Here is a 24,205-nt window from a genome sequence, read left to right on the forward strand (position 1 = left end):
CCTGACCACTTTTATGAAATTTCAACCGGCTCACATGCCTCCCTCCACCCACTTCTTTTTTGTTCTTTTATTGTGGTAAGATATACATACCATAAGATAGTTTAATCATTTGCGAGGATACAATTTGGTGGCAGTAATTACATTCACATGGTCGTGTACTCATAACCACTGCGTGCATGCTAAGTTGCTTCAGTCTTGTCTGGCTCTTTGTGACCCTATGGACCGTAGCCCACCAGGTTCCTCTGTCCATGGGATTCTCCAGGCAAGCATACTCGAGTGGGTTTCCATGCCCTCCTCCAGGGGATCTTCCCAGTCCGTCTCTTATGTCTCCTGCATTGGCAGGCAAGTTCTTTACCACTAGCGCCGACTGGGAAGCCCACTCATAACCACTATGTATACCCTAATCTTTTCATCACCCCCAATATAAATTCTGTGCCTATTAAACAATAACTCCCCATTCCCACCTGCCCGCAGCCCCTGGTAACCTCTATCCTACTTTCTTTCTCTATCAAATTGCCTATTCTAGGTGCCTCATTTAAGTGGAATCAATGACATTTGTCCTCTGTGTCTGGCTCGTTTCGCTACATATGTTTCAAGATTCATCTACACTGTAGCATATATAAAAATCAAGATTTCTCCCTTTTAAGTTACTGAAAATATGCAGTGTTCTTAATATTAGCAAATATTAGTTGAGGTAATTTAAATAGTTCAGTTATGCAGCTTAAATTTGAGCTGTGGCTTATATTACACATGTTGCTTGTATACATTGTTTCTAATTATCTTACATAGTTTAAAAATCCTACCTCTAAAAGAAATTCAGAAAATTCACCTGCCATAGGTACTTTGACCCCCCTGAGAAATGTACATTTGTATCAGTATTGGATTTTGACCAATGCTCTAATATAAGGAAGTTGTTGTTTAGTCAGTAAGTCCCATCTGACTCTTTTGTGACCCCATGGACTGTAACCCTCCAGGTTCCTCTGTCCATGGAATTTCCCAGGCAGGTATACTGGAGTGGGTTGGCATTTCCTTCTCCAGGGGATCTCCCCAACCCAGGGATTGAACCTGTGTCTCCTGCATTAGCAGGTGGATTCTTTACTGCTGAGTCACCAGGGAAGCCCATAAGGAAGTTACTAATTTCAAATAAAGTGAAGTTTTATTTTCAAAGAAAACAAAATAAAATTTCTCTTGTTTTTATGGCTGAAGAGTATTTCATTGTGTGTATATATACACACACACACATCATTATATGCATCTACTTATCTGTTGTTAGATACTTGGGTTGTTTCCACCTTTTGGTTATTGTTAACAATGCTGCTGTGAGCATTGGTATACAGATATTTTCATTCAATCCTTTTGGATTTATACTAGGAGTGGGATTACCAGTTCATAGAAAAGTTCCATTTTTAAACATGAGGAACCTCCAAACTGTTTTCCATATCCATGCACCTTGTACATTCCCACCAGCAATGCACAAGGGTTCACATCCTCACCTACACTTGTTTTTATCTTTCTCTTTTTAAATTTTTATTGGAGTATAGTTGATTTTACAATGTTGTGTTAGTTTCAGGTATACAGAAAAATAAATCAGTTATACATATATCCACTCTTTTTTAGATTGTTTTCCCATATAGATCATTACAGAGTATTGGGTAGAATCCTGTGTGCTGTACAATAGGTCCTTATGGGTAGAATCCTATGTGCTGTACAATAGGTCCTTATTAGTAATCTGTTTTATATATAGCAGTATGTATAGGTCCTCCTGATCGCCCAGTTTATCCCTCCTCTTATAACCATAGATTTGTTTTTTACATCTGTGGCTCTGTTTCTTTTGTAAATAAGTTCACTTGTATCTTTTGTTTTTAGATTCCACATATGAGCAATACCATAGGATATTTGTCTTTGACTGACTTCACTCAGTTTATCTGTTTTCTTGATTAGAGCCTTCCTAGTTAACATCAAGTGGCATCTCATCGGGCTTTTGATATGCATTTCCCTAATGACCTCGAGCATCTTTTCATCTACTTCTTGGCTGTTTGTATGTCTTCTTTGGATAAATATCTATTTCAGACATCTGCCCATTTTTGACTTGTGTTGTTTGGTTTCCTGTTGTTTAATTGTAGGAGTTTGTTTTGCCATGCAAAACACGGCTTTCAGGATCTCAGTTCCCTGACCTTGGCCTGAAAGCCCAGAATCCTAACCACTAGCCACCAGGAAACTCCCTGTAGGAGTTCCAGGAGTTCTTTTTAATATTCTGAACATTAATCCTTCATCGGATATATAATTTTCAAATATTTGTTCCTAGTCTATCAATTTTCTTTTCACTCTCTTGTTAGTGTCCTTTGATTCACAAAAATTCTGAATTTGATAAAGTTTAGTTTATCTTTTTTTTTTCTTTTGTTGCTTGTGCTTTTGGTGTCATATCTATGAAAATGTTGCTGTATCCAAGGTCATGAATATTTTTGCCAGTGTTTTTCTGAGAGTTTAATAGTTTTAGCTCTTAAGTTAGGTCTTTGATCAATTTTAAATTATTTTTTTATATATGGTATAAGATAAGTATATAACTTCATTCTTTTGCGTGTGATTATCCAGTTTTCCCATCACTGTTAAAAAGATTGTCCTTTACCCACTAACTGATCTTGACACCCTTGCCAAAAAATCAATTGACCATATATGTAAGGGTTTATTTCTGGGTTTTCTATTCTAGTCCATTGGTCTATATGTCTACACTTATGCCAGAGCCATGCTGTTTTAATTTCTGTAGCTTTGTAGTAAGTTTTGAAGTTGGGAAGTGTGAGTCCTTGAACTTTATTCTTTTTCAAGATTGTTTGGGTTGTTAAGGGTCCAGTGCAATTCTATACAAAAGATTTGCTTCCATTTCTTTGAAAAAGGCTATTGGAATTTTGGTAGGCACCATGTTGAACCTGCAAATTGCTTTGGGCACTGTTGACATCTTAACAATTTTAAGTCTTTCTATTCAATCATGAACACAGAATGTCTTTCATTTATTTAAATATTCTTTAATTTCTGTTAGCAATCTTTTGTAGTTTCAGCATACAAATCTTTCACCTACTTGGTTAGATTTGTTCCTAAATATTTAATTCTTTTAGGTGCCATTGTAAAATAAAATTGTTAATTAACAGTTTAATAAAATTTCCTCTTGGTATTGTTCAATGCTGGTGTATAAAAACACAAAGGATTTTTGAGTGTTAATCTTGTACCCTGCAACTTTGCTAAGTTCAATTGTTAGCGGATTCTTTTTGATTTTCTATATGTAGAATCGTGTCATCTGAGATTAGGGATAGTTTTACCCCTTCCTTTCCAATTTGGGTGCCTTTTACTTCTTTTTCTTGTTTGATTGCTGTGGTTGGGACTTCCAGCACAAAGTTGAATAGCAGTGGTGAAAGTTGGCATCCTTGTCTATTTCCTGGTCTTAGGCGGAAAGCATTCAGTCTTTAACCATTGTGAATGATGGGTTTTTTAGTTTTCATAATACCTGTTATCATGTTGAGGAATTTTCCCTCTATTTTTAGTTTCCAGGAGTTTTTGTCATTAAAAAGTGTTGGGTTTTGTCAACTGTCTTTTCCTTATCAACTGAGACAATCACATGATTTCCCCTCTTCATTCTATCAGCATGATGTATTACATTGGTTGATTTTATGTTTAACCACCCTTACATTCCTGCATAAATCTCACTTCATCATGACCTCTACCATTTTGCCATTTGTTTTCTCTATGCTGTATTGCTTTTTAGTCCCTCATTGCCCCATTACTCTCTTGCTTTGTTTTGTTAATGTTTTTGTAGTGAAATATTTTGATTCCCTTCTCATTTCCTGTTGTGTATATTCTGTGGCTATTTCCTTTGTGTTTACCATGGGATTACTTTACATACAATTTCCTAAAGTTATAACACTTCAGTTTGAATTTATACCTGATTAACTTTAATAGTGGGCTTCCTAGGTGGTTCAGTGGTAAAGAATCCACCTGCCAATCAGGAGACATGAGTTCAATCTCTGGATCAGGAATATCCCATGGAGGAGGAAATGGCAACCCACTTCAGCAGTCTTGCCTGGGAAATCCCATGGACAGAGGAGCCTGGAGGGCTACAGTCCATGGGATCACAGAAGAGTTGGACACAACTGAGCGACTAAATGACAACAACTTTAATAGCACGTAAAAACGCTGCTCCTATCCATCTCCATCATCTCCTTTCCATTATTAAGGTCACGAATTATACCTTTATACATTGTTTTCCCAATAACAAAGGTTAATAATTTTTTATGATTTTAAGTCATGTAGAAAAACTAAAATTGAATTTTAGTATAATAATGTTAGCTTTTTTAATTGCCCATGTTTTTATAACTAGTGGAGACTTCTATTTTTTCATATAATTTCAAGTTACTGTCCAGCATCCTTTCATTTCAAACTAAAGGACTCTCTTTTGCATTTCTTGCAGAGCAAGTCTAATAGTAACAAACTCTCTGAGCTTTTGCTTATTTGGGTATGTTTTCACTTCTCCCTCATGTTGAAGGACAGTTTTGCCTATTATAGAATTCCTGGTTGAAGGTCATCTCTGATCTTTTCTGAGCTTGCATCTTCCCCTGGGTTTGTACAATGTCTTTCTAAATCCCCATGTATTGTGTATGTATCAGTTGTTTTTGAATGTCTTAATTCTTAAATGTCTGGCTCCCAATAGCAGGGAAAGGGGAGAAAACCCAGCTCTCCCTTTACATTTCTGGCAAGTCACATTAGCCAGTGGAGCTTGAAACAATGATGTCCTGCCATTATGCCTGCATATCTGTGATCAGAAGCAGTAATCAGCAATCAGAACACAAAACCCTGATATTTGGAGGACCTTATTGCCCGTCCCTCAATAATAACAGCTTTTTCACTATCCTCTTTCATCCTCATCATGAAGCCCTTTAGCTCCTCTTTGCGAGAGTGAAAAAGTTGGCTTAAAACTCAGCATTCATAAAACTAAGATCGTGGAATCTGGTCCCATCACTTCATGGCAAATAGAAGGGGAAAAAGTGGAAACAGTGACAGATTTTATTGTCTTGGGCTCCAACATCACTGTGGATGGTGATTGCAGCCACGAAATTAAAAGATGCTTGCTCCTTGGAAGAAAAGCTATAACAAACCTAGACAGCATATTAAAAAGCAGAGACATCACTTTGCTGACAAACGTCCATGTACTCAAAGCTAGAATTTTTCAAGTAGCTGTGTATAGATGTGAGAGTTGGACTATAAAGAAGGTTGAGCACCAAAGAACTAATGTTTTTGAATTGTGGTACTGGAGAAGACTGTTGAGAGTCCCTTGGACTGCAAAGAGATCAAATCAGTCAATCCTAAAGGAAATCAACTCTGAATACTCACTGGAAGGACTGATGCTAAAGCTCCAATAGTTTGGCCACCTGATGTGAACAGCCAACTCATTTGAAAAGACCCTGATGCTGGAAAAGATTGAGGGCAGGAGGAGAATGGGGCAATGAGATGAGATGGTTGGATGGCATCACCGACTCAATGGACATGAGTTTGAGCAAACTCCGGGAGGTGGTGAAGGACAGGGAAGCCTGGCATGCTGCAATCCATGGGGTGGCAAAGAGTCGGACATGATTCAGAGAAAATCTCCACTTCCTTGAATTCATGCCCAAATCACATAAAACCAGCCCAAATTCTACAAGTCTTTCCTCACCCTTTCGTATTGAAATGTTGTACCATTCCTATGGTGTGCACCTTCCCTTACAGAAGTTAGTCAACAAATCCAACTTTCTTCAGCCACACGTGTGTTCCTGGTCTTTGGCTAAACTGCACTCACACATGCCAAACATGTTTCCACCTCAAGACCTTTGTGTATGCTATGTGCTTAGTCCAGACTTTGTTTCCTCTGGCTCATCTTACGTGGGTCTGCTCAAATGTCCCTTCTTCAAAGAGCCCTTCTCTCTCCATCTCATTTAAAATTGTCACTGTTGGGACTTCCCTGGTGGTCCAGTGGTAAGACTCTGCACTCCCAATGTAGGGGGCCCGGGTTTGATCCCCAATCAGGGAACTAGATCCCACATTGCTACAACCAAAGTTTGCATGCCTCAACTAAAGATCCTGCATGTCACAATGAAGATTGAAGATCCTGCATACTGCAACTAAAAATTCAGTGAAGCCAAATAAATAAGTAGGAGAAAATGTTTTTTTAAAGTCACTGTATTGGTTTGCTAGAGCTACTATAACAAATGCCACAGACTGGATTACATAAACAGCAGAAATTTGATTCTTTTCAGTTCTGAGGGCTAGAAGTTAGAGATCAAGATGTTAGCAGAGTTTGTTTCACTCTGAGTCTTCTCTCTTTGGCTTGCAGAGTTCAGTTCAGTTCAGTCGCTCAGTCGTGTCCGACTCTTTGTGACCCCATGGACTGCAGCACACCGGGCCTCCCTGTCCATCACCATCTCGCAGAATTTACCCAAACTCATGTCCATTGAGTCGGTGATGCCATCCAACCATCTCATCCTCTGTCGCCCCCTTCTCCTCCTGCCTTCAATCCTTCCCAGCATCAGGGTCTTTTCCAATGAGTCAGTTCTTTGCATCAGGTGGCCAAAGTATTGGAGTTTCAGCTTCAACATCAGTCCTTCCAATGAACACTCAGGACTGATCTCCCTTAGGATGGACTGATTGGATCTCCTTACAGTCCAAGGAACTCTCAAGAGTCTTTTCCAACACCACAGTTCAAAAGCATCAATTCTTCGGTGCTCAGCTTTCTTCACTGTCCAACTCTCACATCCATACATGACTACTGGAAAAACCATAGCCTTGACTAGACGGACCTTTGTTGGCAAAGTAATGTCTCTGCTTTTTAATATGCTGTCTAAGTTGGTCTTAGCTTTTCTTCCAAGGAGCAAGCATCTTTTAATTTCATGGCTGCAATCACCATCTGCAGTGATTTTGGAGCACAAAAAAATAAAAGTCTGTCACTGTTTCCACTGTTTCCTCATCTATCTGCCATGAAGTGATGGGACCGGATGCCATGATCTCAGTTTTCTGAATGTTGAGTTTTAAGCCAACATTTTCACTCTCCTCTTTCACTTTCATCAAGAGGCTCTTTATTTCTTTGCTTTCTGCCATAAGTGTGGTGTCATCTGCATACTGAGGTTATTGATATTTCTCCCAGCAATCTTGATTCCAGCTTGTGTTTCATCCAGTCCAGCATTTGTCATGATGTACTCTGCATACAAGTTAAATAAGCAGGGTGACAATATACAGCCTTGACGTACTCCTTTTCTTATTTGGAACCAGTCTGTTGTTCCATGTCCAGTTCTAACTGTTGCTTCCTGACCTGCATACAGGTTTCTCAAGAGGCAGGTCAGGTGGTCTGGTATTCCCATCTCTTTCACAGTTTTCCACAGTTTGTTGTGATCCACACAGTCAAAGTCTTTGGCATAGTCAATAAAGCAGAAATAGATGTTCTTCTGGAACTCTCTTGCTTTTTCGATGATCCACCGGATGTTGGCAATTTGATCTTTGGTTCCTCTGCCTTTTCTAAATCCAGCTTGAACATCTGCAAGTTCATGGTTCACGTACTGTTGAAGCCTGGTTTGGAGAATTTTGAACATTACTTTGCTAGTGTGTGAGATGAGTGCAATTGTGTGATAGTTTGAACATTCTTTGGAAGGAAAGCTATGACAAACCTAGACAGCATATTAGAAAGCGGAGACATCAACCCTGAACACTCATTGGAAGGACTGATGCTGAAGCTCCAATAGTTTGGCCACCTGATGTAAAGAGCCGACTCATTGGAAAAGACCTTGATGCTGGGAAAGATTGAGGGCAGGAGGAGATGGGGATGACAGAGGATGAAATAGTTGGCTAGCATCACCAACTCAATGGACATGAGTTTGAACAAACTCTAGGAGATAGTGAAGAACAGGGATGGATGCCTGGTATGCTGCAATTCAATGGGATCACAAAGAGTTGGACACGACTTCGTGACTGAACAACAACAACAACATTAACTTTATGCTTGGCAACCCACTCCAGTATTCTTGCCTGGAGAATCCCATGGACAGAGGAGCCTGGAAGGCTACAGTCCCTAGGGTCACAAAGAGTCAGACACAAGTGAAGCAACTTAGCACAGCATAGTGCATAAAAGAACACTCCTTGTAGTAGATATTGCTGATGGCCATTTACTAAATGTTTCCTGGACATAGCAGAATTTCATTTCCTGTGTTGGGAAATGCTGGCACCATGTAATCATTTCTGGCCAATGGTCTATGAGCAAATGACATGTGTCGCTGAAGGCTAGAGCATTTAATTATGGATATGAAATAGTACGGAGCTATCTTTCTTCCTCCTCTGGCATAAAACTAGAAATGTTTGCGATGGCTGTTGCTCAATCATCCTGTGTGCCTGAGTGATTATAATGTCAACTCACAAGGGACATGGAGCACAAATGAGAAGTAAACTTGTGTGACTGTAAGTCATTGAGATTTGGGTGAAGTTTATTATAATAGCAAATAGCCTATCTGGAGTGATCACAGAAATTAGAATCAAGAGTGGGGTGCTGATGTAATAAAAAATAAAAACACATGTGATTGGCTTAGATAATAAGCAAAGGGAACAAGAAAACTTATTTGAAACCAGTAGGATGGAGAGATACTTAAGGAAGGAGATAACATACTTATTGATACGTGCAGCTTTAGGGGAAGCAGTTGAAATGCAGGAAACTAGGAGTGAATGTTGACCAAAGTTGGCCCCAAATTGGGAAGACCTTTGAGAGGCAAAGTCCAATTAGAACCTGGCTTTTGTCAAAGATAAAATCAAGGATTAGTACCAATTAAATCATTATTAACCATTGTTGTGTTGGGCTTCCCTCATAGCTCAGTTGGTAAAGAATCCGCCTGCAGTGCAGGAGACCCCAGTTTGATTCCTAGGTCAGGAAGATCCACTGGAGAAGGGATAGGCTACCCGCTCCAGTATTCTTGCGCTTCCCTTGTGGCTCAGCTGGTTAAGAATCCAACCGCAATGCGGGAGATCTGGGTTCGATCCCTGGGTTGGGAAGATCCCCTGAAGAAGGGAAAGGCTACCCACTCCAGTATTCTGGCCTGGAGAATTCCATAGACTGTATAGTCCATGGGGTTGCAAAGAGTTGGACACAACTGAGTGACTTTGGCTTTCACTTTTCACTTTCAACCATTGTTAATATCTGTAAATAAAGGTACTCCCAGGAAACATGTAGGATAGTCTGAGGTAGACAAAATGGATTAGAATCTGGCTTTTGTTGGAAGCCTGATAGAGTCTAAGGTACATGCAATGAGAGAGAGATGAGGAACATCTTGAACAGAACTGTGAATATGGGGGGTTTCACATGGAGTTGACTGGAGGCTTATAAGAATTCTTAGGTCCCACACTTTGGGGCACAGAAAATAGGCTGAGAAACTCATGTGCCAAGGAGGGCACATCTTTCAGTGCCACCTGAGATGTGCCCAAGGAGGATAATGGAACAGGGGATAACTCCTGGAGAGTGAAGACATAAGCCACAGTGAACAGAGATTTGGGAAGTTCTCCACCTTCGAGGAGCTGTGGTTGCATGCTCAGTCGCTTCAGTCATGTCCAACTTTTTGCAACCCCATGGACTGTAGCCCACCAGGCTCCTCTGTCCATGGGATTCTTTAGGCAAGAATACTATGCGAGACAGAATAAGAGACACAGATGCATAGAACAGTCTTATGGACTCTGAGGGAGAAGGTGAGGGTGGGACGTTTTGGGAGAATAGCATTGAAACATGTATATTATCATATGTGAAACAGAACACCATTCCATGTTCGATGCATGAGACAAATGCTCAGGGCTGGGGCAATGGGATGACCCAGAGGGATGGGATGGGGAGGGAGGTGGGAGGGGGGTCCAGGAAAGGGAACACATGAAAACCCATGGCTGATTCATGTCAATGTATGGCAAAAACCACTACAATATTGTAAAGTAATTAGCCCCCAACTAAAATAAATAAATTTATTAAAAAAAAAAAAGAATATTGGAGTGGGTTGCCATGTCCTCCTTCAGGGGATCTTCTCCACCCAGGGATCAAACCCACGTCTCCTGCATTTCAGGCAGATTCTTTACTGCTGAGCCACCAGGGAAGCCCCTCAAGGAACTGATTTGGTGCTAATTAAGGAACCCTCCTGGAGAAGGCAATGGCACCCCACTCCAGTACTCTTGCCTGCAGAATCCCATGGACAGAGGAACCTGGCAGGCTGCAATCCATGGGATCGCGAAGAGTCGGACACAACTGAGCGACTTCACTTTCACTTTTCACTCTCATGCATTGGAGAAGGAAATGGCAACCCACTCCAGTGTTCTTGCCTGGAGAATCCCAGGGATGGCGGAGCCTGATGGGCTGCCGTCTATGGGGTCGCACTGAGTCAGGCACGACTGAAGTGACTTAGCAGCAGCAGCAGCAGCAAGGAACCCTCCTCATTTACAAAATAGGAAACCAGTGATTTCTGTGTGTCTCCCCTACCTTCCATTCCCAATTATGCATTTTGACCCATTCCATCATTGTTTATTGAGTGAGTAGGTGAAGGATAAATAATTTGACTTTTTAGTTCACTTGTTCTGACATAGGTTCACTCATGTTTCCTGCCCAGCTCTTGTGACCATTTGAATTTTTGACTCTAAGGTATTTGATGACGTGAACTGAATTGGAGTCCTGGAAGTGCAGTGGATCAGGGTCCATTCCACTGCCCAGGGACGATGCCTGAGTTCTGTGGGTGACTTCACAATGCCCCTGTGGTTCCCAGCCTCCTTCTGTAGTCTGTATGTACGTGGCCATGCCAACCATCCTGTGGCTGCTTAGCCTTTTTCTCCCTCCTTCGTGTGCCCAGCTGTTAGTCACCTGTGCGTATAAAAGTCTCTGCCAGCAGGCCCTGCTCTCGGGCAATGATGTTGTCCTGCAGTGTGACCATCTCAAGGCACACTGGTACTTTTCTTCCTTTCAGGGGGAAGATCCCTTTTTGGTCTCCTCATTGCCTAACATAAAGAAATTGCCTGGGGGCAGCCTCCAGCTGAACAAACCTCAGCCCTCCCAGACAGGCCTGTATCGCTGTGAGGACAATAACACAGCCCTTGTGGTAGAATATGAGATAGACTTCCAAGATGTCACCATGCTACATATTACCCACAAAGGACTAGGCCAAAACCCTCTGCAGAATCAGAGCCTGAGTCTGGGTAGAAAGGAGATCATCTTCACCCACTGGGAGCCCTGGCAGGACTGCAACCGCTGTGGGGAGCCAGGTGAACGCAAACGCCTGGGGTACTGCTACATCCAAGAGTCCCTGGAAAACCCGATGCCCTGCTGGCTCTATCTGGGAGATGTGAAGCTGTGGTCCAGCCGCTTGCAGCCTGAGATGCAGGTGGAAGCCTGCCTTGTACCCTGCAACAAGAACAAGGAGATCATCCAGCCGTTCTTCACCTTTGACATTTCCCAGTTGGGCCAGTCAACCAACAACATGCAGCTCACCTGCCCCTTGGCCTCCATCTACAGGTGACTGGACCCGGGTATGAGCCCTGCCTATGACCCTCACCCAGGCTTTGTTTCCTGTGTTCACCTGGGCCAGGGGTTATATTCCAATAGAAAAGCAGGGTCTGTCTTCCAGCCCATAAGCCTTCAAGGTCAATCTGTGTAGGAAGGGATCTCTTCACTGGCTTGTTCAGATGTTCATTCAGCAAGAATCCCCACCTGCAGGTTCTGAGGTGATGTTGGGGACACAGTGGTGACCAACAGAGACCTAATCCCTGCCCTCGTAGGCACCTGTTATTCATGGGTAGACCGAATATGAAACCTAGAAACCAAGACCTTCTGGCCCATGCTCATGCCAACATAAACTTTATTTTTATTTATTTATTTTTTCACTCTTAACAGCTTTATTGTTACAAATAAAGTGTTACAAATTATATTTACTTTACAAATCATACAATGGAATCTTTGAACTTGAACATAGACTTTACTGTGATTTCTATCTCCTCACTGGACTCTGACTGATACAATTTATCTACCCATCCTCGCACCAATGCTACAGTAACTTAATTATTATACCTTTATAATAAGCCATGATATCGATAGTATAGATTTTTCAGCTTTGTTCTTCAAGATTGTCTTTGTTATTCTTTACTTTTTATGAAAAAAATTGAAATCAGCTTGTTGTTTCCATCCAAAAGAAGTCTTGTTTTTTTTTTTAATTGGCACATCATTGAATCTAAAGATAAAATCAATATATTACAATATTTATTCTTCCAACCCATGAACTTTGTAAACACTTCCATTATTTGGGTTTTCTTTTATTTATCCCAATAACGAGTAGTTATTAATGTAGAGGTTTTACATATATTTTATTATATCTGTTCCTCACATTTGATTTGTTCATGCAAGTTGTACTTTTAAATTTCATTTCCTGATTGTTTGTTGTATATAAAAATGTATTTGGTATTTATATACGGCATTGTTTGGTTAGTTTTCTGTGACTGTGGTTTTCATTCTGTCTGCCCTCTGATGGATGAGGATAAGAGGCTTGTGAAAGCTTCCTGATGGGAGGGACTGAGTGACTCAGTCCTGTCTGACTCTTTTCAACCCCATGGGATGGCAGGGACTGACTGTGGGTAAAACTGGGTCTTGCTCTGGTGGGCAGAGCCATGCTCAGTAAATCTTTAATCCAATTTTGTGCTGATGGGTGGGACTGTGTTCCCTTCTCATAGCCTGAGGCTAAACTATGATAGGGGTGATGGCAGTAATAGCTACCTTCTTCAAAAGGACTTATGCCAGCATGCCGCAGCTCCCAGGACCGTTATAGTCAGTGCCCCTGACCCTGCAGCAGGCCACTGTCAACCCACACCTCTGCCAAAGACTCCTGGACACTCACAGGCAAGTCTGGCTCCGTCTCTTGTGGGGTCACTGCTTCTTTCTCCTGGGTCCTGGTGCGCACAAGGTTTTGTTGTACGCTCCAAGGGTCTGTTTCCCTGGGATTCTGAGTCCTTTTGCCAGATCCCCAAGTTGGGAAATATGTTGTGGAACCTAGAACTTTTGCAACAGTGTGAGAACTTCTTTGATATAAATGTTCTCCAGTTTGTGGGTCGTCCGCTTGGCAGCTCTACAGTGGCACTAATGGCAACCTCCTCCAAGAGGACTTATGCCACATGCCATGCCTTCTGGGTCTGCTGCAGCCAGAGCCCCTGTCCCAGCGGCAGGTCACTGCTGACCCATGCCTCAGCAAGAGACACTCAAACACTCAATGGCAGGTCTGGCTCAGTCTCTCGTGGGGGTCACTGCTCCTTTCCCTCGGTCCTGGTATGCACGAGGTTTTGTTTGTCTAACTCAGTGAAACTGTGAGCCATGCCATATAGGGCCACTCAAGACGAACGGGTCATGGTGGAGAGTTCTGACAAAATGTGGTCCATTGGAGAAGGGAATGGCAAACTACTTCAGCATTCTTGCCTTGAGAACCCCATGAACAGTATGAAAAGGCAAAAAGATAGGACACTGAAAGATGAACTCCTCAGGTCAGTAGGTGCCCATATACTACTGGAAAAGAGTGGAGATATAGCTCCAGAAGGAACAAAGGGGCTGAGCCAAAGCAGGAACAATGCCTAGTTGTGGATGTCTAGTGGTGAAAAGTAAAATCTGATACTGTAAGAACAATATTGCATAGGAACCTGAAATGTTAAGTCCATGAACCCAGGTAAATTAGAAGTGGTCAAACAGGAGATGGCAAGAGTGAACACGGATATTTTAGAAATCAGTGAACTAAAATGGACTGGAATGGGCGAATTTAATTCAGATTACCATTTTATCTGCTACTGTGGGCAAGAATTCCTTAGAAGAAATGGAGTAGCCCTCATAGACAACAAAAGAGTCCAAAATGCAGTACTTGGATGCAATCTCAAAAACGACAGAATGATCTCTGTTTCCAAGGCAAACCATTCAATATCACAGTAATCCAAGTCTGTGCCCCAACCACTAATGCCAAAGAAGCTGAAATTGAATGGTTCTATAAAGACCTACAAGACCTTCTAGAACTAATACCCAAAAAAGATGTCCTTTTCATCATAGGGACTAGAATGCAAAAGTAGGAAGTCAAGAGATACCTGGAGTGATAGGCAAGTTTGGCCTTGGAGTACAAAATGAAGCAGGGCAAAGGCTAACAGAGTTTTGCCAAGAGAACGCTTTGGTCATAGCAAACACCCTCTTCCAACAACACAAGAGACAACTCTACACATGGACATCACCAGATGGTCAATACCAAAATCAGATTGATTATATTCTTTGCAATCAAAGATGGAGAACCTGTATACAGTCAGCAAAACCAAGACTGGGAGCTGACCGTGGCTCAGATCATGAACTCTTTATTGCCAAATTCAGACTTAAATTGAAGAAAGTAGGGAAAACCACTAGGCCATTAAGTTATGACCTAAATCAAGTCCCTTATGATTATACAGTGGAAGTTACAAATAGATTCAAGGGATTAGATCTGATAGAGTGCCTGAAGAACTGTGGACAGAAGTTTGTCACATTGTACAGGAGGCAGTGATCAAAACAATCCCCAAGAAAAAGAAACTCAAAAAGGCAAAATGGTTGCCTGAGGAGGCCTTACAAATAGCTGTGAAAAGAAGAGAAGTGAAAAACAAAGGAGCAAAGGAAAGATATACCCATCTGAATGCAGACTTCCAAAGAACAGCAAGGAGAGATAAGAAAGGCTTCTTCAGTAATCAGTGCAAAGAAATAGAGGAAATCAGTAGGATGGGAAACACTAGAGATCTCTTCAAGAAAATTAGAGATACCAAGGGACCATTTCATGCAAAGATGGGTCCAATAAAGGACAGAAATGGTATGGACCTAACAGAAGCAGAAGATATTAAGAAGAGGTGGCAAGAATACACAGAAGAACTATACTAAAGAGAACTTAATGGCCCAGATAACCATGATGGTGTGATCACTCACCTAGAACCAGACATCCTGGAATGTGAAGTCAAGTGGGCCTTAGGAAGCATCATTATGAACAAAGCTAGTGGAGGGGATGGAATTCCAGCTGAGCTATTTCAAATCCTAAAAGATGATGCTGTGAAAGTGCTACATTCAATATAACAGCAAATATGGAAAACTCAGCAGTGGTCAGAGGACTGGAAAAGGCCAGTTTTCATTCCAATCCCAAAGAAGGGCAATGCCAAAGAATGTTCAAACTACCACACAATTGTACTCATCTTACACACTAGCAAAGTAATGCTCACAATTCTCCAAACCAGGTTTCAACAGTATGTGAACTGAGAACTTCCAGATGTACAAGCTGGATTTAGAAAGGGCAGAGGAACCAGAGATCAACTTGCCAACATCAGTTGGATCAAAGAAAAAGTAAGAGAATTCCAGAAAAACATCTACTTCTGCTTCACTGAGTACACTAAAGCCTTTGACTGTGTGGATCACAACAAACTGTGGAAAATTATTAAAGAAATGAGATACCAGACCACCTTACCTGCCTCCTGAGAAACCCATATGCAGGTCAAGAAGCAACAGTTAGAGCCGGATATGGAACAATGGACTGGTTCCAAGCTGGGAAAGGAGTACATCAAGGCTGTATATTGTCACCCTGTTTATTTAACTTATATGCAGAGTACGTCATGCGAAATGCTAGGCTGGATGAAGCACAAGCTGGACTCAAGATTTCTGGGAGACATATCAATAACCTCAGATATGCAGATGACACCACACTTATGGCAGAAAGCAAAGAGGAACTAAAGAGCCTCTTGATAAAAGTGAAAGAGGTGAGTGAAAAAGCTGGCTTAAAACTCAGCATTCAAAAAACTAAGATCATGGCATCCAGTTCAATCATTTCATGGCAAATAGATGGGGAAACAATGGAAACAGTGGCAGACTTTATTTTCATGGGCTCCAAACTCATTGCAGATGGTGACTACAGCCATGAAATTAAAAGATGCTTGCTCCTTGGAAGAAAAGCTATGACCAACCTAGACAGCATAATAAAAAGCAGAGACATTACTTTGCTGACAAAGATCCTTCTAGTCAAAGATATGGTTTTTCCAGTAGTCAGGTATGGATGTGAGAGTTGGACCATAAGGAAGGCTGAGCGCCGAAGACTTGATGCTTTTGAGCTGTGGTGTTGGAGAAGACTTTTGAGAGTCCCTTGGACTGCAAGGAAATCAATCCTGAATATTCATTGGAAGGACTGATGCTGAAGTTGAAGTTCCACTACTTTGGCTGCCTGATTTGAGAGCTGACTCATTAGAAAAGACCCCGATGCTGGAAAAGATTGAAGTCAGGAGAAGGGGACAACAGAGGACAAGATATTTGGAGGGCATCACTGACTCGATGGACATGAGTTTGAGCAAGCTCCAGGAGTTGGTGATTGACAGGGAAGCCTGGCATGCTATAGTCCATGGGGTTGCAAAGAATTGGACATGGCTGAGCGACTGAACTGAACTGAACTGATCATCATCATTCAAGGATTCCACGCTTGTGAATTCACCTACTCATTAAAATTTATTTGTAACCTCCAAGTTGGTACCCATAGTCATGTTCATCTGCAGACATGCACAGAGTGGCAAGAAAATTGAGTCTCCCAACAATGCACATTCCCAGCCAAGGCCACACAAGGTGACACTCTGCTTTCTGGTTTCAGCTCCCACACCGTGTTAGCAAGTATCCTCTTCATGGTCTATTTAGTGCCATGTTTTTGACATTTTTGTGTTTCTATTGGTGATTTTGATTTTCAATGTTTATTTATTTATTTTTGGCTGAGGAGTTTAGGAAAGAATCTGGGAAAGGGGCCACCAAGGAAAAAATATATTTGTTTAAAATGAGTTGAGTCTTGCAGATATCATGGAAGGACCAGCATGTGCAAAGGTCCTAAGGCAGGAGCTCTTTGCTTGCCTGATATATTCAGGGGACAGTCAGGAGGCCAGCATGGCTGGAGCAGTTGGGTGGGGAAGGGTAGGTGGTCAGAAGGGAACCAGAGAGGATTTATTCCCCTCTCCATTCTCAGCACTCCCAAGTGTGCCCAGAACATAGCAGCATGCATGCGTGCTTAGTTGCTCAGTCACGTCCAACTCTTTGCAACCCCACGGACTGTAGCTCGCCAGGTTCCTCTGCCCATGGGATTTTCCAGGCTGGACTACTGGAATGGGTTGCCATTCCCTTCTCCAGGGGATCTTCCCAGCCCAGAGAATGAACCCAGGTCTCTTGCATTACAGGGGAATTCTTTACCGCCTGAGCCACCAGGGAGGTCCCCGAACAAAGTACATGTTCAGAAAAGAATGTGTTGAATGTTCACATGTGTCACTTTAACACCAAAATAGGGAGCTGATAGAGAAAATGCTGAATAGACAAGTTGTGTCCTTCTACCCCAGCAGAGTGGAAGGCTTGGGAGAGAAATGAAATAGGACTGCTAACTTGTCACAGGACAAATGTGGGAATTGTGACCTCACACCCCATGGGGGTGGACTACAGTTCTTCCTGCTCTCAGGGCTGAGGCCTGACGTTCATGGATGACCTCACAAAGTCCAGGGTGGAGCCCAGCCCACTTTCACGGTCCCAGTCCACCATGCTGACCATCCTGTGGCTGTTGCTCAGCTTTGCTCTCCCAGTCCAGGAGTCACTCTTTTCTATCAGCTGTCCTAATCGCAAGCATTGTCAGCTGGCCCTGTTCTCAAACAATGATATCATCCTGCACTGCAATGCCCCTGGGGCACAGTGGCAATTCTTCTTCATTCCAGTCAAGACCACCTGGGCCAGCAATCCCACTACTAATCTCAACATGGAAACAATGCCCAATGGCAGCCTTCTCATTAAAAATCCACTACCCTACCATACAGGCCTTTATTACTGCAAAGACAAGGGTGGCAAGAAAGTGGTGCAGTATGAAATTGACTTCCAAGATGTCGTCACCCTACATATTACACACAAAGATCTGGACCAAAAGCCCCTGCAGAATGAGAGCCTGAATCTGGGTAGCAAGCAGCTCATCTTCACCCACTGGGAGCCCTGGCAGGACTGTAACCGCTGTGGGGAGCCAGGTGAACGCAAACGCCTGGGGTACTGCTACATCCAAGAGTCCCTGGAAAACCTGATGCCCTGCTGGCTCTATCTGGGGGATGTGAAGCTGTGGTCCAACCGCTTGAGGCCTGAGATGCAGGTGGAAACCTGCCACATTCCGTGTACACTCATAGATGTGAACTATGTCATTTTTGACAACTTCCAGCTTAGTAATGCGGGATCTGCGCGGCTCACCTGCCCCTTAGGATCTATCTACAGGTGATGGAAGCGGGTACCGGCCCTGCCCTTGGCCCCTTGCCAGGCTCTCCCCATCTGGGAGCCTTTGTGGTTAATCTGTGCAGAGAGGGAGGGATTCTATGTTGTGAATCAGCCCCGAAGTCTCTCTCCTTGGGCTTCTTTGGATATTCCTTTTGGTAAGAATCTCTCGGTGTCCACTGAGCCACACACAGATAGAACGAGGACAGCTAGTACCCAGGGAATGCTCAACTGACTCCAGGCCCAACCCTGCACCGGGTGGTGCTGTGGATGTGGTGGTCATCAGGTAGCTGGACGTCTGGTCCTTAGGAAGCCCCTAGTCCAGTTGGGGAGATGGGTTGGAATGGGAGAAGCTCAGGCAAGTGATGGAGCTGTGAGGCAGGTAGCTCAGGAAGCTGTGAGACTGTTGAGTCCTCAAACTCATGTGCAATGATCATCAAGCCTGGGATGAGAGGATGGATGCCTATCATGACCTGTGTCCCTGGGAGCTCCCATTCTTGTTCTGTCTTCCTGCCTGGTGGTGATGGTTGAGTCACTAAGTTGTGTTCAACTCTTTGCAACTCCATGGACTGTAGCCCACCAGGCTCCTCTGTTCATGGGATTTCCCAGGCAAGGATACTGGAGTGGGTTGCCATTCCTTCTTAAGGGTTCCTGCCTGGAGCCCATGGGACATCTTTCCCTCTTCACATTTTTCGCTGCCCACCTGCTTCCCTGGTGGCTCAGATGGTAAAGTATCAGCATGCAATGCAGGAGACCTGGGTTTGATCCCTGGGTGGGGAAGGTCCCCTGGAGAAGGGAATGGCTACCTACTCCAGTATTCTTGCCTGGAGAATTCCATGGACAGAGGAGCCTGGCGGGCTACAGTCCATGGGGTCCCAAACTTGGACATGACTGAGCGACTAACTGCCACTACCACAACAATAAGAACGGCAACCACTCACAGTGTAGCACTTACCCTATAGGCTGGTCCCTAGGCACACACTCTTCTTAAGCCACATCCTCTGCTATTCTTCTTCCCTCACCCAAGGAGCTGTGGACTCCAAGAAGGCTCATTCACAGATGAGGAAACTACAGCTCAGAGGAATGCCTGGGGTAATCCATGGTGAGAGGTGGCAGCGCAGACCTTATTATGACACATGCTTGGCCATGGGGACCCCCTTGTCCTTCTCCCCCGCTGGCCTGTGGCAACCCTTTCTTGCAAGTTGGGAGCCTGAGCAACCTCTTGAGGGCTCTGCAATTACCGGCTCTGTGGAATCTGGCTTCATTGCCTGCATCTGGTTTTCTTTCCCTTGGTCATCCCAGCTGTGACTTCTGTTGTTGTTATTGTTCAGTCACTAAGTTATGTCCGACTCTTTGCGACCCCATGGACTGCAGCACACCAGGCGTCCCTGTCCTTCACCATCTCCCAGAGCTTGCTGAAGCTCATGTTCATTGAGTTGGTGATGCCATCCAACCATCTTATCCTCTGTCACCCCCTTCTCCTCCTGCTTTCAATCTTTCCCAGCATCAGAGTCTTTTCCAGTGAGTTGGCTCTTTGAATCAGGTGGCCAAAGTCTCAGAGCTTCTGCTTCAGCATCAGCCTTTCCAATGAATATTCAGAGTTGATTTCCTTTAGGATTGACTTGTTGGATCTCCTTGCTGTCCAAAGGAGACTCAAGAATCGTCTCCAGCACCACAGTTCAAAAGCATCAATCCTTCAGTGCTCAGACTTATTTGTGGTCCAACTCTCACATCCTGTGCATGACTACTGGAAAAACCCTAGCTTTGACTATACAGACCTTTGTTGGCAAAGTCATGTCTCTTTTTTAATACTCTGTCTAGGTTTGTTATAGCTTTCCTTCCAAGGGGCAGGCGTCTTTTAATTTCATGGCTGCAGTCATCACTCTGTGATTTGGAGCTCAAGAAAATAAAATCTGTCACTGCTTCCACTTTTCCCCCTTCTATTTGCCATGAAGTGATGGGACAAGATGCCATGATCTTAGTTTTTTTATGCTGAGTTTTATGCCAGCTTTTTCTTTCTCTTTTTCTCTCTCTCATATTTTTTTGTCTCCCTTTCTCCTTTCTTCCTCCTCCTTGAAGTATAAAAGTAACACATGCTTCCTTAAAAAAAAACACCCACAATTCAGAAATGTGAACGCTCATGTGACTCCTCCTTCCATCTAGATCTGCACACCTATTCCATGTCATTTGCCAAGTAAAGGGCACCTGAGTGCCCATCACAGGGAACTTGAAGAGAGGTCACTGTGGCTTCAAGAATTGCTATGTCTCCAGGGAGCTGAGGGGAAGGGCATTTCATGTGAGGTTACTGTCTCGGCCTCTGCCACTTTCCTGCTGTGTGACTTTAGCCAGTGGCCTCTCTGGGCCTCAGTTTCCCCATCTGTAGAATATGGGTTGTATTCGTTTCCTACAACCACTATAACAAAACACCACCAACCAGGTGGCTTCAACCACCAGGGAATTCTCTTCCAGTTCTGCAGACAGATCAAGGTGTCAGCAGGGCCACGTACCCTCTGAGAGGCTGGATAGGCTCCTTCCTCGCCTCTTCCTGGCTTCTGGCGGTGGCCGCAGTTCTCAGCCTCCCTGACTTGTGACTGTGTCCCTCCAGCCTCTGCCTCTCTCACCACCTGGTGTTCTCCCCGTGTGTCTCATGTCTCTGTCTCTTCTCTTTTCTTACATGGATGCAGGTTATATCGGTGGATTTAAGGCCCACCTGACTCCCATCCTGGCGGCTCAAATGGCAAAGAATCTGCCTGCAATGCAGCAGACCTGGGTGGGGAAGATCCCCTGGAGAAGGGAATGGCTACCCACTCCAGTGGGGCCTGGAGAATTCCATGGACAGAGGTGCCTGGCAGGCTACAGTCCATGGAGAGTTGGACACGACTGAGCGACGTTCCCTTTCACGACTCCCATCTGACCGCATCTGAACTAATTACAACTGCAACAACTCTATTTTCAAATAAGGTCACATTCTGAGGTTCCGGTTAGGACATGAATTTGGGGAGTACAGAGGTCTTGCGGGACCTGGCCTCGGGGTCATTGTGATCCCTAAGGCAGCAAATGCCGGTAAAGACATTTACAACAGGGTCCCACACACTAACAGGTGTTACTATTGCTTTTATGATCTTTCACCTTGTCATTATTGTCTGTTGCTTGTCTCTTTTGCTTCCCAGCCACGATGGGTGTGTTTTATCCCTGATTCACGTATTCACTGATCACGTTTTTCACTGAGCATTTATAAACCAAGCATCTAAACTCTAGGCACCAGAGATGCAATGAAGAACAAAACCAAAAAAAGATACCTGCTCTCATGCAGCGATAAACCAATGACATGAATGAAACACAGTATCTCATTTTTTTTTATTGGAGTATATTCGCTTTGACAATGTTGAGAACCCAGCATTTTAGTTGGTAATAAAGGAGGGAGAGTGGGAGTGGGGGAGGTGAAAGTTTTAAATAAGGAGAGCAGAGAAAGCGTTCCTGAGAAGGTGCCGTTCAGCCAAGGCTGAGAGGAGGTGAGAGAGCTGTGTGCATTAGGGAGAGCATTCCAAGCTGAGTGCAAAGACCCCAAGGCAGGACTGTGCCCAGTTGTTGGAAGAACCTCTAGGAGGTGTGGCTGGGGCAGAATGAATGAGGGAGAGTAGGGGAAATAGGGTCAGGCAGGTAAGGAGGTGAACACACAATTAGGGAGTGTCTTGCTAATTCCTCCAAATAACCTGCTGAGATCACTGCAATCATGACACTCTCAGGTTTCAGATGAAGAAACAGAGATAGAGGCACTTGGTTAAGTGGTCCCGAGGAAGTAAGGGGCTGAGCTCTGAGAGCTCCCAGCCATCCTGCCCCACCTTCCCCTGTTCTTTGCCGCATAGCTCTCCTTGGAGGGGGATGCTCTGTTTGCTGTTCGCAGGAAGAAGGGTGATGCCATCGCTACCTGCTTTCAGACATCTGTTCGCCCTCCCCCTCTCTGGGGTTTTGCAGCTGATCTTGTCCTCCTTCACAGGCCCGTATTCTGGGAAGCCAACAACCTCCCCCTGACCTGGAAGGATCAGCTCTCCGGCAAGAGCATCAGCACCATCCTGGATACCTCCAACGGCGGCAGCTTGCTGGAGGTCTTCCAGCCGGCCACTTACAGGTGCTTCGTGCAGCAAGAGCTCACGGCTCAATTCAACTCCAAAGTCAATGTGGATCCACTGAAGTTTCTGAGCACAGAGAAGTCTGAACGACAACCAGAGGCAGAGGAGACCCGGAAAGGAAAAGCCAACTCTGTCTTTAAGGGGCTGAACGTGATGATGCTCCTGGGTGTGGTCTTGACTGTGCTGGGGTGTCTGCTCAAACAATTCCGCTTTTCCCGGAGCCGGAAGAGAAACCAGATGTTGCTGGTGAAATAAAGTCAGCCCTTTGGGTTCAGGAGACCTCCTGTGCCTTCATTGCCCCATATGTCCTGCTGCCCTGGGCTCACCCACACCTCACTCTGAATGTGTGTGGACCAAAACAGACATGGAGCTGCAGCTAAGGGCGACTGACCTCTCCCTGGTCAAAGTCCTACTCTGTTAACTCATTCACAATCCCCATGCCACAGGTGAGGAAACTGAGGCTAGACTACCTGTCTGGTCACGGTGGGGTGGGGGTGGGGGGGCACCAGTTCAAACCCAGGTGGCCTGGCTCAAGCCTTGTGCTCCTCACAGGGAGGAAGGGCTGGAATGAGGCCATTTGGGGAGTGAGTCTCTGGGTGTGTAAATTGTAGCCACCTCACTCACCACACTCTCCCAAGGACAAGGGCAGGGATGAGGGATGGGAGTGGGTCACCCCAGACCCCCCGGATCCGCACTGGACTGCTGCCTTTCCTTGCCCATTCCCTGCACCCCTCCCCCACCATCTAAGTGGCACCTGGGGCCTCCAGGCCTCACCATAGCTCCCCAGGTTAGAGGGTCCACCGGAGTGGTGGCCCAGTTAGCAGACTGAGCACCCCTCTTCCTGATTCTTGCAATGGCGAGGGCTCCCTCAGACACCCCAAGAAAGGAGAGACAGGCCTCTGTGCTGGGACAAGGCACTAGGCCTGGCCCAGCCGACCTGTGGCAATCACCTGGCCCAGCTGGCTGTTCCTAGAAATGTTATACACTATTTAACAGAGTGCAAGAGTTGGAAATAAATATTAATGCCTAGTAAAATTCATGGCCCTGATATTCCATTGTGAAACAGCAACAGGGCAGATCGGAAACTTCCAGAACTTCTGCCCCCAGGAAGAGGGCAGTGCTCACCCCTCACACCCCAGACACTGTTGGTGAAACACCTAAGGCTTCACATGGTACCCAGAGAGGCAAAGATACCTCCAGAAAGGGGGAGTGTTCGTGGAGAGCTAAAGGGGGGCCCGCTGGGAAGCAGAGGCAGAGAATAACAAAAACAATTATTTTTGTTGTTATTTTGGGGGATCGCCTGGCCTGGTCAGAACTCACATCCTGCACAAACGTTATGGTCCTCACAACCATCTATGAGCCACACTGTGAACCTCTTTTTTCGTAGCTGAGAACACTAAAGCACAGAGCTCTCAAGCAAGCCGCCTGAGGTCACACAGTGAACTTGGGAAGGGACTGGCAATGAGGGAGATAAAGGAGACCTCTGGGTGCCCCCCAGACCTGCTCCTAGGAAACCCGCAGTGCCCTGTATCACTGCACAGCAGCTGAAAGTGAAACAGCCAAAGCCAAGCATGGGTCTGATGCCCAGACCTATCTGCACAGCACTGAACTGAAGTTCATACAATCCACACCAAGGCTGTTAGTGCCCTGCTGGGGTAGATAGACCTTAAGGTAACCCCAGTGAGTCCCAACTCATGGTGTCCATGCCTTTGTGTGACTACCCACCCTTCATTGTGACTTGCTTCCAACCAATACAATATTAAGAAGGTGTTGGGTCTCG

The 24,205-nt window shown here is 44.6% G+C and overlaps 1 protein-coding gene and 1 long non-coding RNA gene across 3 annotated transcripts; one reads left to right on the forward strand and one right to left on the reverse strand.

Moving 5' to 3' along the window:
* Positions 1-10,524: 10,524 nt before the first annotated feature.
* Positions 10,525-19,543, reverse strand: LOC145515792 (uncharacterized). Its single transcript, XR_014061014.1, has 2 exons — positions 19,251-19,543; positions 10,525-11,416 (listed from the first exon to the last, which is right to left on the reverse strand). It is a non-coding gene; the product is annotated as an uncharacterized LOC145515792 (long non-coding RNA).
* FAM187B (family with sequence similarity 187 member B) lies at positions 10,794-22,699 on the forward strand. 2 transcript variants are annotated; one of them, XM_081517044.1, is made up of 3 exons: positions 10,794-11,527; positions 19,326-19,397; positions 22,293-22,699. In XM_081517044.1, the coding sequence occupies exons 1-3, from the start codon at positions 10,803-10,805 to the stop codon at positions 22,678-22,680; spliced, it is 1,185 nt and encodes a 394-aa protein (XP_081373170.1). In that variant the 5' UTR covers positions 10,794-10,802; the 3' UTR covers positions 22,681-22,699. The 2 variants fall into 2 exon arrangements, with proteins under 2 accessions (XP_081373170.1, XP_081373171.1); XM_081517045.1 differs by lacking the exons at positions 10,794-11,527; positions 19,326-19,397 and adding an exon at positions 17,515-18,298.
* Positions 22,700-24,205: the final 1,506 nt, after the last annotated feature.

Source organism: Giraffa tippelskirchi, chromosome 7 (assembly GCF_054371585.1).
Source record: "Giraffa tippelskirchi isolate mGirTip1 chromosome 7, T2T-mGirTip1v1.2.pri, whole genome shotgun sequence".
Lineage (NCBI taxonomy): Eukaryota > Metazoa > Chordata > Mammalia > Artiodactyla > Giraffidae > Giraffa > Giraffa tippelskirchi.